This window comes from Rutilus rutilus (assembly GCF_951802725.1).
Source record: "Rutilus rutilus genome assembly, chromosome: 5".
Taxonomy (NCBI): domain Eukaryota; kingdom Metazoa; phylum Chordata; class Actinopteri; order Cypriniformes; family Leuciscidae; genus Rutilus; species Rutilus rutilus.
Window position 1 is genome coordinate 31,134,010 of NC_140213.1, and position 15,630 is coordinate 31,149,639.

At 36.5% G+C, this 15,630-nt stretch overlaps 2 protein-coding genes across 2 annotated transcripts; one reads left to right on the plus strand and one right to left on the minus strand.

Annotated features, from left to right (window-relative positions):
- Positions 1-229: 229 nt before the first annotated feature.
- On the minus strand, positions 230-6,079 carry arf5 (ADP-ribosylation factor 5). Its single transcript, XM_084409399.1, has 6 exons — positions 5,794-6,079; positions 5,429-5,509; positions 4,469-4,578; positions 4,244-4,315; positions 1,455-1,580; positions 230-1,368 (listed from the first exon to the last, which is right to left on the minus strand). The coding sequence occupies exons 1-6, from the start codon at positions 5,858-5,860 to the stop codon at positions 1,282-1,284; spliced, it is 543 nt and encodes a 180-aa protein (XP_084265525.1). The 5' UTR covers positions 5,861-6,079; the 3' UTR covers positions 230-1,281.
- Positions 6,080-7,950: 1,871 nt separating this feature from the next.
- On the plus strand, positions 7,951-15,366 carry LOC311291182 (transmembrane protein 116). Its single transcript, XM_084410079.1, has 12 exons — positions 7,951-8,087; positions 8,332-8,387; positions 9,115-9,178; positions 9,846-9,983; positions 10,595-10,702; positions 11,553-11,599; positions 11,726-11,863; positions 11,950-11,995; positions 12,074-12,145; positions 12,402-12,540; positions 12,670-12,737; positions 14,911-15,366. Exons 1-12 carry the CDS (start codon positions 8,049-8,051, stop codon positions 15,061-15,063), a joined length of 1,068 nt encoding a protein of 355 aa, XP_084266205.1. The 5' UTR covers positions 7,951-8,048; the 3' UTR covers positions 15,064-15,366.
- Positions 15,367-15,630: the final 264 nt, after the last annotated feature.

Consider the following 15,630-nt stretch of genomic DNA (forward strand, 5'->3'; position numbering starts at 1 on the left):
AATTAGGTTAAACAACCAGCTTGATCAGCTGTTAATCTTGAAAATAATAGAAAATCTATCGGTTTAATCCATCTCAAATGAGATAACCAGCATAAAGCTGTGCAATAATGCAGCCTATAGCAATGGTCTTTAAGAATAGAAAGTCCCTTTGAAAGGCTGAAAGGTCAGTAACCAGAGTATATCAATGAAAAAATTTAATAAAATAAATCACCAGCATACAATGTTTCCATTCAGTTTTTATCAGATCTTTATTTTCTCACAGGTGTGGACCTTGTGGCACAGTTCAAGCAAGAGTAGGGAATTTGCCGCAATAGGGAAGTGTGTAAGATCAGAAAATCCTGCTCAGGAAAAGGGAACCTTATTGGTTTACTGGAGTGTCCCATACAAAATTCTCACCGAATGCACCTTGATCATTGATATTAAAGGTGCCAGCATACATACATACATCTGTTTGATGCGAAAAGAAAAGAAACATGGAGCAGATTGAAGAAACGATTCATCCCTGTCCAATCCACCATGCCCATCCCACCTCAGAAAAAAACCAAGCAAGGTACTATGAGCTGTTCAAATGCTTTCAACTAAAACATTTACTTACATATTGTTCAATGGAGGTATTTTACATCAAAGGCGGTTAGAGATCATTGGGCTAATCAATTATGGATGACTCCATATTGCTGTCAATACTTCATGTACCATTTTGCTCCAAACATCTCAAAAGCTTGGTTTGGTGGCTAAGTCCCTGAAACTAGACTAAGGAGGCTTTTGCACCAAAAGTTAATGTGTAGCTTTTACAAAACCACCTGGAATAAAATTAACTGCCATGAAATGGAATGTTCATGGAGCTGCGAGTCCCACGACTCGCCTGTCGGGTTAGGCAGCACTGCAACAGAGACTTTGGAGTGAGCGTCAATGCACAAAGACTGGCATTTGCTCGCTCTTAAGCTACAACTACTCCAAACTTGCATGATAGGGATGCCTCAACTTGGAATTCCACCTAAACTTCCTCTCTGTTGTGCCATAATGCTCTCACAGTTATCAAGTAAACGTGCAATTTAAGCATTATTTTACAGTCCTGAAAAACAATCAGATTTGTAAGGGGGAAAAAAAAATTAAAAGAACATTAGTAGGAATACAGCATAGAAAAAGACAGATAAGATAGATTAGACATGATGCTGAACACTTGATAGCTCCTCCACACACACTCACACACGCGCGCACACACACAAGTTCTTCAGGACAGAGTCTATCAACTGACACCCTCTGTCTTTCTAAAATTCACTATCAGCGTTTGGAGAGCTCATTTGATAACCAGTCCAGTCCTTCATAGAGTCCGGTGCCTTGTGTAGCGCAGGTCGCTTGAACGTACCACTGTGGAAAACAGACAACGGACAATAAAAATGCAGTCACTGCTTAAACAAGTGGATGTTTGGAGTCAGTCAAGTAAGTGTGCGTACCGTTCTGCTGCGTAGACTCTGCAGCCCAAGTTTGTCTGTGAGTTCACTGACAGCCATGGCGTTGGGCAGATCCTGTTTGTTTGCAAAAACCAGCAGCACAGCGTCCCTCAGTTCATCTTCCTGCAACTGTATAAATGAAGAAAGTGAGCATGATGAGGCTGATCAAACAATGTCAATAAATCAACACATTTATACATTACAGAGCTCAACAATAAGAATGGAGTCACGGGCCACCTGGCAAATTAGCGAATACTGCACATTAAAAACCTAGTAATTTTGAAATAAAAAAAAATAAAATACTTTTCCTGATATTTAAAATAAAATATTAAAGCCTCTAACAGCTACATCTCTTCTATAGCCGCTTTCCGACCGGAGGAACCTTTTCACAGTTCCTAGAACTATTGTCTAAAGCAGTGGTTCTCAATTCCAGTCCTCGTGACCCACTGCTCTGCACATTTTGTATGTCTCTCTTATCTGACACACTCAGTTCAGTTCATGGAGTCTCTCCTACCGAGCTGATGATCTGGTTCAGGTGTGTTAAATAAGGGAGACATACAAAATGTGCAGAGCAGCGGGTCCCAAGGACTGGAATTGAGAACCACTGGTCTAAAGTACCCGGATGTCGGCGTGTTCGCACCGCAGGAACTAGGAACGATTTCAGTTCTAGGAACTCCATTTGGAGGAACTAATTTAGGTCCTACTTCAGAGTAGGGTCTAAACCAGCACTATAGGAACTACCCGTGACGTTAGTGTACGCTGATTGGCACACGGAACACCAGCACCCGCCATTTTTAAAACAGCTAGAATGTAAACACACAGATTATAGCCTATATATTTACTCCAGAAACTAACTATACAAACATGGAAAACAGTGATAGATGGGTCTCTAAACCTTTATGCTGAAGAGAAAATCCAACGCAACTTTGAGGGGACCAAGTCAAACATGATTATGTTTATCTGCCCAGCTAGCAACACTGGACATCAACCACACGGCATAGGCTAATAACCTTTTTTTCATAGAACTGTTATAGAGAGTAGACAGTATATCTAATAACATATTAAACAGTACTGTTAGACAGATCGCTAACTAATAAACACAGAGAATGCGAGCATTGTTTGCTCTGGCGTTCTCAGCGCCGCCAAAATAAAGGTCCGTCGCGCCGTCAAAATAAAAGTCACCGTGCTTGCGTCACTCCTTTACCCCTCCTACCAGTTCCTATGGCCACTTGACCAGTGCGAACGCAAACAGCAAAACTGAGTTTGGGGGAGAGTAGTTCTTAGAACTGTTTAGAAGTGGACAGTTCCTAGAACTAAGTTCCTGTAACTACTTGGTCGGAAAGCGGCTTATGATTACGTGTTTCCTGGCGCGACAACCGGTCACTCACATGAAATCACAGCAATAGCAAACTACAGTCATCCAGCGGTCCAATCAATTCACAATGGAAAACACCCCCCGCCCTTTCTTGTTAGAAAAGCCGTTTCACTTGGATACATCTCACAACTTAATATTCAACAACAGCTTATGGGCCATACTATGGAAGTCAATGGGGTCCATCAAATGTTTGGTTACAAACATCCTTCAAAACATCTTCTTTTGTGTTCAGCCGAAGAAAGAAAGGTTTGGAACAACTTGAGGGTGAGTAAATGACAATTAAAAATTTTGGGGTAAACTATCGCTTTAAGCTGGACAATGACACTATTTTCTTCTAGAGCTGCTCTACTGCCGAAACAAACCTTGTTGCATTATGTTCCTGTAATCACTGTAAAGCTGCTTTGAAACAATCCGTATTGTAAAAAGCGCTATATAAAGGTGACTTGATAATAGGGAAGAAAATGCAGTATTATTCCCACAAATTTAATGGCATTGTGTGTGTGTTAACAAATGGCAAAGTTCCTAACAAACATAACACATGGACTTTGTCATGACACTTTGGTAAGAACGCGTCGGCCAAGAACACAAATGCACATGTAAATACAAATACATTGTGTAACGTGATCTCAGTTCAGGTCACTGAAAAAGTGACAGGTTCTTGAGCGTGATCCAAGACATTAGATATAGAATGACGGTTCACTCCTATTATGAATGGGAGAAACTGCAACCTGCAATATCTTCTGAGTGAAAGAGCCAATCGTTGATTAGTAAAGTCACTGCAGCTCCCGTTAGAAGCTCCGGTTCCCATTGAAGCTTGAGACTACTGAGACTAGACTTTAACGCTATTTGATCATAAGCAACAACATTTATGGGACAGTTTGTGTCAGATTTTGTTGCGGATTTGAAATGTGTTATTTAGTTGTGAACATAAAGGTGAGATTTCATGATTCCCCCATTGAAATAGATAGGACTTGGGTTTGCGTCCAAAATCGCATACTCTCGAGTAGGTACTAAGTAATTACTTCACAACCACTAAAAAAAAAGTGTTCTATATAGTATGAATGTAATCTGGAAGTATTACATTGATTCGCCATTCTGTCATTATCATATGACAGTTGCATCGCTTTAATGCCATTCACAAATCCTCTCCCGTGAGCTCATGGGATAGTAAAGTCTCCATCATATGCACTTCATAAACTCGCCGGAATGAGTACTGTGAATTCTGTCACATACTGTTTTTCACTTACTGTATAGTAGGGAAGTATGCGATTTCGGATGCAGCCCTGGTCTTGGATGCTCGAAATAACTGCCCGGAGGCATTGCAGATATGGCCGCCGAGTGAACAGACTTTCCTTGAAATGGACTTTGGTGTGATACAGATTTGATGTAATATCTGAAGGTTAAGTGGAATGCTTACCATTTTAGAAAGCTCTTCTGCGGATTCTGCTACTCTTTCTCTGTCATTGCTGTCCACAACAAAGATCAGACCCTGAGGACAACATAATTAACAGTTTGGGCTCAACAGCTAAAATAATGATCCTTAAAACACTTCAAATGAATAACATTCACAAAAGCATCTCAACCACATAGAAAGAGACTTCAGATCAGGATGCTGCTGAAGGGGCCTGTATAAAAATCATACCTGTGTGTTCTGAAAATAGTGTCTCCAGAGAGGACGAATCTTGTCCTGACCGCCGACATCCCACACAGTGAAGCAGATGTTCTTGTATTCAACAGTTTCTACATTAAAACCTGTCCATCAGCAGAAAACAAATACAGTTCAACAACAACTTACTCAAGGCACATCATAATATCAAAAATATTTGATTGGTTTTGATCAGTGATAGGCAAATACATCAGCCATGGCGATTCACTAGCTGATATTTGGCTATTAAAGAGATTATTGCCAATGACAGCACCTACATTTTGACCCTTCGTTCCTCGAGTACTGAAGCTCGCTCAGAAACAGTGAGAGTGACTTTGCAACACAGTCCATATTTTTGAATAATTTCTGTAAAAGCTTGTGATAATGTGGCAGACAGCAACAGTTACTAAGGTAGGATTGGTCAGTAATGTTTTTAAGGTGGAGCTTAGTGAAGAGTAAGTTAACAGCAGGAGCCATCACACCTTTTGGCAGCTCAAAGACCAACTGAAAGCATTGCCAATGAATACAATATTTTATCATATTTTGTATTTTCGATTATTTTAATGAATTTTGAGAAAAAATAAAACCACTTAATTTCAGTCATTTATATTAATTGTATATGCTGTCAATAAATTGGATTATGCATAAATTAGTAATATATAGGCAATTGGACCCATCTAGATATCTGCACCAATAAAAACAATTATAAAAGCTTTTAATAATGTCACTGTCAGACAAAATATTACTTTAAGAGCAAATTCTCCCTGAAAACACTTGGTTAAAACCCACACTGTAGTTGTAAAGGCAATGGCTGTGACATTACAGATATTGATCAACAAAATGAACAGAATCTTAAAAACTGATTCACATGTATAAGATTTAATCATGAGCTGCTTCTGTTTTAATTGAAAAATGTAACATTGTGAAAGAGTGATAGTCATGTCAGTGTAATCTCACCTATAGTGGGGATGGTTGTGACAATTTCTCCCAGCTTTAACTTGTAAAGGATTGTGGTTTTACCTGCGGCGTCCAAACCCACTGAAATTTATGTTTTAAAAAAAAAAAAACGTTAGCTGTCAATTTCATTACAGTGGTGTGATTTTATCTATTCATTCAAGCTCTAGGCTATCTGAAGCTAGCAAGCTAACATTAGCCTCTGCCCAAGAAATATGACATTGGTTCTTGAATTTCAATGAGGAAATGACTCAAATCATCTTTTATTTAATCTTACACCCACATACTATCTATATAGTCTTCGAATTGAATATTTACCACACAAATACATCAGAAACACAGAAGTGTAATGTACTTGAAACACTCACCCATCAGTATTCTCATCTGTTTCTTGCCGAAAAGTCTCCCAAACAGCGATGAGATGGTCAGACCCATGATGATTTAAAAGAAGAGCTTAAACCCTATCAACAAGCGAACCAATAAAGAAAATGTAATAACGTATTTTAATGAATATTCTGTCTCTTTGTGCTCAGTGTCTCGCGGTCGCTTGACGCGTTGCCACGTAAGAAAGGAGCCACCGTGGAAGTCTTGGCGTCACTTCCTGCTGCAATCGCATTCTGGGCAGTGATGTCATAATTATTCATAACTTCCGATATGTTCTGAAACGCCCACGTGCTTTTTATTCTGTCTGATGATAGCGATAACATACAAACTAGATGTGCATTATTCTCTCTTACTGTAAAAAATAAAATAAAAAAACCCATAATTAGGGGCACTGGACAACCTTATTTTTTTATATTTTTTATCTTATTTTAAGATACTTGTTTTGTTTGTTATTTATTAATTAAATCAAAAACCAAGACTAAATGAAGAACAACAATCCCCGTATATATATATATAGCCTAGCCTATATATATAAATTATTATTAACCCTTTCATGCATGAATTATGATAACCTCAGTCAGAATTTTTTTCCTGTGTTTTTATTGCTCTTAGGGCATGACTACTCAGATGCTCCCTCCAGTGTACCAGTCAGAGTATGTCAATTTACCATTATTAACTGATCATTCTGATTATGTTCAAGATGGACACATTTCTAGCATAGCCCTCCTCTGAGAAAACCTAGAGATACGTTTTTTTCAGTCTCATCTGAAATAAGCAGGTTTGGGGATTGCAACATTGCGCAATAACGTGCATTACGAAATCAGATTACTTTTTGATCTAACAATTAAAGTAATGCATTACAAGTCACATACATTATGTAATCACATCACTTTTTTTGATGTCAATGAAAATTATATTCTAATAATACAAATACATTTATTTACAGTCAAAGAAAAGTCACTGCAGATTAAGTATTTTCAAAAACAATATTCACAGTATAAGTATGAATTGTAGCTGAAATATAGCCATTGATGCATGAGGTCCATTATAGTGGACAGATGATTAATAAGATTTTTCTCCCAATCTAAAATCAAAACTTGGAAAATGTAACTGTGATAGGATTCATTCGATATTTTTTTTTACCTACAAGAGTCTCCTAGGATAGAAGTAATGGGTGGATATTCCGGAGCAATTTGGCATTTCTGACTGACCATTGGCCATCTTGGTTTGGAGGGGGGAAATCGAAACACAACGGCTTGTCACTTGCAACTATGCCATCAAAACCCGTGCAAATTCAAGAAAATGCTTTTTTAATAGCTGTCCACTGTAGCGATCACTATGCATGAAAGGGTTAATATTATTATTATTAAATCAATTGAAAAATATGCATATTTTCCATTTGTATTGTTATTTCTATGATTCATTATGGTTAAGTTGGTTGTTGTTTTTTACATTGATTCATTAAATGTTATATTAACTCCCCATCACCCAGTATTTTTAAATTATTTCGAAATCTTTATAGCCAACTATCGTTAGCCTCATAGCATAATTGCCCAAGTCATTTTTTTTTAAATATTACTTAGGCAATTATGCTATGAGGCTAACGCTATGCTATGCCATAGCCAAAACACTTCAGTTTTTTTTTTTTTTTTTTTTTTTTTTCATTGAACTGATTTTGTTGCACGTGACATTTTGACCAGTAGAGGTCACTGCTTGCTAATTTTAGTGGTGAGGGTCCGAGTAAGATATCAGTACAGAACACAAACACAAAAGAAACACAGTTTACAGATTAGAAGTTCAACACACATATAGCCTATGCATTATTAATGTTTAGGCCTATATTAGCCATTTGAAAGTGTTTCCAAAGATGTTAATAGTTGTAGGCCTATATATGTGTAGGCTGTTTGATAGATATCTAATCATTTAAGGAGCTTGACTTTTATGTTTTATCACCATGATAACACAGACCACACAACACCTACCTGTGGCACACGCTCTGTAATGTAAAACACATGAGGTTTAATCCGCAAAAACATAGGCATGAAAGCAATGAGAGGAGCGCAGCCGCACAGGTGAGACTGTAGATGTCACATGATCAGAGGTTCAACGTCCAGGTGAGACGGCGGGAGTCAGTCAGACAGACAGACAGACAGACAACGGCTGTACTGTACATGTACATGACAGGATACACAGAACAACAACGAGCTGGCATGTAGTTCATGGAATTCATCTCTTTATCATGAAGTCAAGAGTTGGATTATCAGATGAAGAAGAAACGGTAAATTAATCACACTTGAAGTCTACGAGAATACAACTTAATGTGGAAAAAACAGCATACTGTATGTCATTATTTGACACTATACAATTTGCTTTAAAATATTTAAACCAAAAACAGACAGTTGGCTACATTGATATATGCTACTATGATGACTGTTAAACTTTCGATTTGATTACGTAGGCTTATTTATTATTAAAAAATACATGATAGGCTACATATTCTTATTCTTTGTGTTTTGTCTTAGTTGAACGCACAGATTACCGCTTTGTCTTGGATCTACGTCTCGACCTTGAGTTTAAGGTGAGAAATAAAAAGTTGATTCGACTGACATGTGATTCCAAGGAAATGAGAAATGTTATATAAGCGCAGCCGCACTCTATTGCTTTTAATTAATAATACATCTATTGCTTTTAATTAATAATACATCTATAATGCATTAAAAGGAATTTATTTTTCAATCAAAGAGAAACCATTACGTGCATCTGGAGTTATGCATTTTTTTAATAGAGGTAGTAACATTTAATATAGGCTACACATAAACATGTTTTTTAGAAGTAAAATGTATGAATTGCTTTTATAATTTACTGAGACAAACTGAGGCAACGTATGAAACACGTATATTTACTGTATTATACAGTAAAAAATCACTTTTTGTTTAGATTTTACTTTAAAAGTTAGTTTTGCCTTATTGTTATTAATTATGCAATTTGTAGTTTTATACTTAATTTTATGTTGTTTAATATGTCATGTGTTTACTGTACCTCAATACAGCTTTGTGACCAACCACAGCAACCATGTTTTTTTTGTTTTTTTTTTGATTAAATTAACAAATAATAATACATTTAACTAACAAAATGTTAGTTAATGTGGTAACATCTTAAGTAATTTATTTTATTATTATCTAAATACATTCGTTTACATGGACTAACTAATTCTAAGGGTTAAATCAGGTAGAAATATGGAGACGACTGGGACAGAAGTTGCTTTTTTAGAATTCTTAACTTGAATGACCTTTTTTCTGTTGCAGTCTGATAGGTAGTTGTTCTGTGGTGGTGGTGTCCATTATAAAGAGAAGGCATCTCAATGAACAGGTTAGTCAATATGCGAATGTAAAATTTCATTTTATCTTGTGGGAACAGATCTGATTAAACCACCAGCTTCAGGTTTCAAATTCATAATCTGAATCTTTTTAATTGACAAATGGAATGAAATGATGGATTTGATGGATTCTGCATTCCCCCGGCTGAATCACAAAAGTCTTGCTGCAAAAGTCTACAGTGAGGGTCAATATTGGCTAAAAGTGCGCCAGTGTGCGCAGTGAAAACTAAGCCCTCTGATTACATCATTGCATACATCTCTCACGCATAACACGCTTTAGATAACTCTTTTGCAAAGTTCACCAAAACATTTGTACAAATATTTCCTCAGCAGTCTCCTTAAATTGGGCCTCCCCGTTTGCAAATATACAGCAATATATATATACAGCTAGATAAAGGTTCCAAAAGGGGTTTCACAGCGATGCATTGAAGAACCATTTTGGTTCCCCAAAGAACCTTTCAGAGAACAGTTTTTAAAAGAACCATTTTTTCTTAGTGAAGAACATTTAAAAAATCTAAAGAACCTTTTTCCACTTTAAAGAACCGTTTGTGGAATGGAAATGTTCCATGGTTGTTAAAGTTTCTTCATGGATCCATCAATGCCAATAAAGAACCTTTGCGTAAGAGTGTATGTTTCTTTATCATTGTTCTTATATTACAGGCTAAGCCTCTTCTTCAGCTGGCCCTGGCAGATTTCCTGGCGTCGCTTGTTTTGATGTGCACTGCCATAATTAATTTGCCTCATGAAATATGGCCACTTAGTGAAAAGCTCTGCAACAACGGATTGCCTTTGTCTCTGGTGAGAAACTTATAGAAACATGTAATCATGAGTAGCTGTTAAAATAATTTAAATCTAATAAAAGTCTGAAAGTATTTGTTTACATCTCCAACCGGGATACGAATACTATGTGCGCATTTAATGCAGAAAAATAACAATTTGTAGTGTTTGTGTGTGTGTGTGTGTGCACGACACAGTGCATTTACTGGATAATGTCCTTGTTATGCAACAACTTCCTTGAACAGCTGAGAAATGAACATCTTGGTAACAATGACTATTGGTGTTGAGTTACACAGAAGATGTTTGTAGATTTCCAGCATTATTGTGTGTTGCCATAAAGCAATTGAAGCGTCTCATCTTTCTCATTTGACACCGAGTGGATGAGTAAACACTTAAGTTTATGTATATACACATACAGGTGGACATTTACTGTATATATGAGGCCACAACAGTAGGAAGGAAACATTTCTTAATACTGCTTAAAATACATTTTATTTTAATATTGCAGCACACACCTTTAAAATGAAATATCAAACATAAATTGAGTCAGGTGTGCAAAGCTTTCACTGTGGATCTGTGCAGCAGCTGTGATGAACTTCAGTTGTTTAAGCATTATCTCCATCTCTTCCCAGGCCTTCTACTGCGTCTCGTTTCTGCTTGTCATTGTTTATGCCTGTGAGTCAGCACTTGCGTTTCAAGGATGGAGAGAAAAAGCAGAGCAAGAAGCATTTGAAAACCAGGTGAGCAGGGTTGCTGCTCACACACACACACACACACGCACGCACACTGTCGCTGTCACTGTTACGTAGATTAAATCAGTGTCACTGGTATTAACATGATTGCTATGAATGTTTCTTGACGCAGCATTTTGGCAGAGTCTGAGACCGATCAGGCTGTGCAACATTCCTCCCGTATTTTCTTTATATAATCACATTTCTTAAAAGTACCCAACGCTAAAATAATATTTGTTGTTGTAACCTAGGGTAGTTCAGTCATAATAAATAATATTTGAACTCAAATCCTGTTCATTTAGATCAGTGTTACTGTCGTTAACTAAAACTAAAACCATATTAAAAATGTGTTACTTAAAATAAAATAAACGTTAACAACGTTAAAGGCACAATTCTCATTTTTGTTTAGTTTAACTTGAAGTACTAAATAACCCAAACTAAATAAACTAAAACTAATAAATACAAATATTAAAACTATAATAAAAATGGCAAAAAACACTCAACAAAAATGATCAAAATAAAACAAAATAGTATCACTGAGATGTATTAATATTTTTTATTGGTTTTTATTTAAAAATGTTTAATTTTCAAGTGTCAGTAATTTTGTTGTGTTCTTGTCATTTTTAATATGTCTATTTAGTTTGTATTCATTTTGGTTTTTAGTTATTTTAGTTTAGCTAAATGAACATGATAAATTTTGCCTTGGCAACATAGCTGAAATAAAATAAGTGTTATATGAAAACAGCTTTTTAAGTGATCCACTTTTTTGGTTATCGTCTATGAATCAAAATTGTAGTTATTGGTTCATTATATATATATTTAATTGTATTGTGCTAATTTTTTATGTATTCATTGACAGTTATCAAGTAGGAGGAGGAGGTTTTGTCTTGTCTATGTAATTGCATGGTGAGTAGTTCCATTTAGTTTTCTTAAATGCATTTAAATATGATTTATGTTAAACTGTAAATATGATAAATATGCTTGCAATGTGTATGTAACGATCTATATGCTTACTACATGTCATTTCTATAGGCTTGTACCAATAATTGGATACCTCGTCTATATTAAAACCTTCAGAGTTATGGAAGCTACTCTCGCGCCAGCAAAACCAGCCCGCATGCCTGATGTGACACACGTCGGCAGAGGGCCCTCCGCCAGGTTCTGCGCCAGGTGAGGATGAGTTTCTCTCTGTGAGCTTGTGTAACGTACGCATGTGTGAATCATTTAACTAAATTCATGTCCGTTTCTTCTTGCAGCTGCTTTCTCTTCTGGCATCTCACAAATGACTCCTGCACAACAGTGGTAAGAAATGTATAGACAACAAGTTTAAATCTAAATAATCTCTGGAGCTGTTCCATCACGCTGTCTTTTGTCCAACAGGATCTGGCTCATGCCGAGTTCATTCGTGTTTTCACTCTCAGCATTGTGTTGATCGTCATCATCAGCTGCACAGTGGGTACACACGTTTATGAATAATACTGATCACAAATCACATCGTTTGACATTTTTCGTCAATTTCGTCACTTACCCTGAAAATGAATAGTGGACTCAATATGTCATGCTTTGCTTGAAAAGTGTCTTAAAAATAAATGCCACTTTGTTTGATATTTTATTATGTAATGCAATGACAAGTGTCCAGATACTTTTGGGGTCACTGTAGGTATTTTACATAAATAATCTCCTGTAATATGTGTCTGTTGTCCTGTAGGTGGTGTACTGTAGGTTACAAATCTGTTATAGGCATTATGAGAACACAAGCATGTTCACAATGTCACAGCGACATCCAGGTGGGATTTGGTCCTCGGCTCGATACATGATCCTTGTTATCATTTTCTGCTGGGCACCAGGTCAGTGCAATAACACACACGTGTTCTCAAATGCTACACATATGCAATAATGTCTATATGTATTTCTCTGAATATGAATGGTTGTATTTGTCATGTTTAACAAAGTTATATTTTGATTCATTTTTTCAGCTCTGGTTCTCATCTGTCTGTCCTTCGCAAAACCTCAGATAAAGCTCTTCCCCCTCTATGTCATACAGGTAAAACACATTTTCAAAACTAGAACATATTCTGTTATATATATATATGTGTGTGTGTGTGTGTGTGTGTGTGTGTGTGTGTGTGTGTGTGTGTGTGTGTGTGTGTGTGTGTGTGTGTAGGATTATGCATTAGTAAAAAGTAACATCTGTGCATTAGCAGGGATTTTTGACTCTTTCTGCATGGTGCATTGTTACGTCAGTAGGTGGCGACAAGTGACTGCCTTTATCAAAGAGTCGTTTGATTCATTCACTCAACCAATTCGTTCAAAAACACTGATTCATTCAGGAACGGAACAAGTGACTGAATGAATGAGTGAGTCATTGAACTCAACCATAAAAAAACAATGTTAAAACAGGGCTGGAAAGAACTGAGATAAAAATCGCTACTTCATTCAGGAACAAAAGTGACTTGATGAATTTGGAACCACATACTTGCAATTCATTCATTCCATGCAGTTCCGAATTCAAATATGGTCGGCATGAGTGAGTGATTAAATCGTCCACTTAACTGATTCATTCAAAAATGCTGATTAAAGGTCCATTCACAGCAAGAACGAGAACTATAAAGATAACAATAACGATAACTATATTAGCGTCTACACTAACGAACGAAACCCTAAGCCCGTGCAGCAGGTTTGTCATCTGCTGCTTTAAATGTTAAAGCTCTTTAAAACAGAATATATTATGATTGGCTGTCAATGTTTTTATCAGCTGGGAAAAAATCATTCTGAAGGTGATTCCAACAATATTGTTTCTCTGTGCCGTTATCGTTAGAGTTGTGGTGTTCAATAATTGAATCATTCACTTAACCAATTCATTCAAAACATTATAATTCATATAGAGAGCCTAAGTCCCTCCCCCTCTGGTTGACCACCATGGGACCTTATTTCGGAAAAATATTGTATGGTAGTCAATGGCGAGAGACAACAAATATTTTGATCTCATTTGAATTGTGCCCTGAATTACACATATGATGTTTGTCAATTTAAAGGATACATTTTAAAGTCAAGAAAGTCACAGTTTGATGTAAAACTGTTGAGGTATAAGACTGTGAAAATACGTAATTACAAAGACTACAAACCCAAAAGGCGCACATGTGACGTCATACCTTTTCTCCAATGAATGAAGCTAACTTTACTGAAGCTAACGTCTGTCATTTTTTCTATAGTCTATAGTGTTTTGTACCAGACTGCACACATACGATATTGGTGACGTACATAGTGCGAGACGAGAGATGTAGTTCATTGAGCGATTTTCACATAAAACTAAATGTTACTCTTCTGTTTCATGACAAACTGAAACTTTCTTGACTTTCATAATTATCTTTTAAATTGACAAACATCATATGTGTAATTCAGGGCACAGTTCAGACGGAATAAAAAGATAAGTTGTCTCTCGCCACTGACTACCATACATATTTTTTCCGAAATAAGGTCCCATGAGCCGGAAGCGGAGGGACTTAGGCTCTCTATAGGAACGAAACAAGAGAATTACTGTATGAGTGACTCATTGAATCATTTACCTAACCGATTCATTTTCAAACGGTGATTCATTCAGGAATGCATGTTGCTCGGACACGCACAACATTCGCGTTTGCGAAGCAAAAACAGTCAAATTAAATAGCAATATTGTGTCTAAAATGTACAGTAGGCCTAAGTTACTCAATATTAACTTCTTGTTCTTTAAAATCAATCACAATCATGCTTACTTATTTACATACACAAAATATATTGTGTATCAGTGAGTAAAGAGTACCTGAAAATACTTAAGTTAAAGTACAGATACCTTACAGCAAAAATTTCTCCATTACAATTTGCAAGTCATCAATTTCAAAGTCTTAGTATACTTAAGTATTTTACTGTTACTGAATGGAGGCTCAAAGATGCACAAGTCCTCAACACTAACATGCCAGTGAAAAACAAGAAACAGTTGATTTGTGAGGAGAACAATCACATTTTTATTCTGTAAAGTCGAAATAACACTGAACACCTCAATATTGCAATCGACACGGTTGAAAACTAGGAACATCACCGCCTTTCGCCCCACTAGCGACGGCCCTGGTTAGAAGTATATGATTCCTAGGTTTTGTTGTAGTTTGAGAGGTATAAAAATGAATGCTATTCACAGACCTTTTAATCGTGTGGTATATTTTCTCCCATGTGTTGTTGTGCAGGCGCTGTCAGTGTCACTCCAGGGTTTTCTGAACAGTATTGTGTACGCGTGGAGACGACGCAATTTCAGAGATGCCGTGTTGGGGGAACGTCTGCCTCTCATGGCCTATTCAAACAGAGCCTTCTTTGAACAATCATTAAATGAGCCATCATGAAATCGCAGTATGAAATCATGTAAATATTAGTGTGTATCCACATAGGAGTACAAATATTTGTTTAAATGTTTTCTATTTATTTTTATACATATATTTGTGATACCTGTTGATAGGCAATTGTACTGCTGTCTGCATAACAGTATAAACCATACTTGAAATGTATAAAACAATAGCTGAGCTTGAAAAAGACGAATTATTAGTTGATTATTTTCAAACCAAACGTACCTTATTTACAAAAGCGATATTATATGGAAAGTGTATTTCTGTTTTATTCAATAAATGTCTGCTTAGCCATGTGCCGATACTTCTAGTTCTTGACTGAACATTTTTTCTAGTTTATCCATTACCTAACAATGACAAAGCATTGTATGTCACGGTTGTAAAAAAAACTTCTGTCTCATAAAGTGTGATCCCATAAAGTTTTTCAGTACAGAACAGTCAAAGGGTCATGATTATGTCACATGGTGAGTCTACAGCATGCACTTTTCTTTGTGTGCAACCTGAAACCACCGACATTCCAAAACTAAAAGAATAATCAATGAAATCAAAATTCCAGTTAGCCTTTGT

Excerpts from the sequence above, each read along its gene's own strand:
- LOC311291182 (XM_084410079.1), top strand. The coding sequence starts at position 8,049 with ATGAAGTCAAGAGTTGGATTATCAGATGAAGAAGAAACG. Across the intron at positions 9,984-10,594 it reads ACGGATTGCCTTTGTCTCTG|GCCTTCTACTGCGTCTCGTT; the intron begins GTGAGAAACTTA and ends ATCTCTTCCCAG. Across the intron at positions 10,703-11,552 it reads AAGAAGCATTTGAAAACCAG|TTATCAAGTAGGAGGAGGAG; the intron begins GTGAGCAGGGTT and ends ATTCATTGACAG.
- arf5 (XM_084409399.1), bottom strand. The coding sequence starts at position 5,860 with ATGGGTCTGACCATCTCATCGCTGTTTGGGAGACTTTTCGGCAAGAAA. Across the intron at positions 4,316-4,468 it reads ACTATTTTCAGAACACACAG|GGTCTGATCTTTGTTGTGGA; the intron begins GTATGATTTTTA and ends TGTTGTCCTCAG. Across the intron at positions 1,581-4,243 it reads CAGAAGAGCTTTCTAAAATG|TTGCAGGAAGATGAACTGAG; the intron begins GTAAGCATTCCA and ends TCATTTATACAG.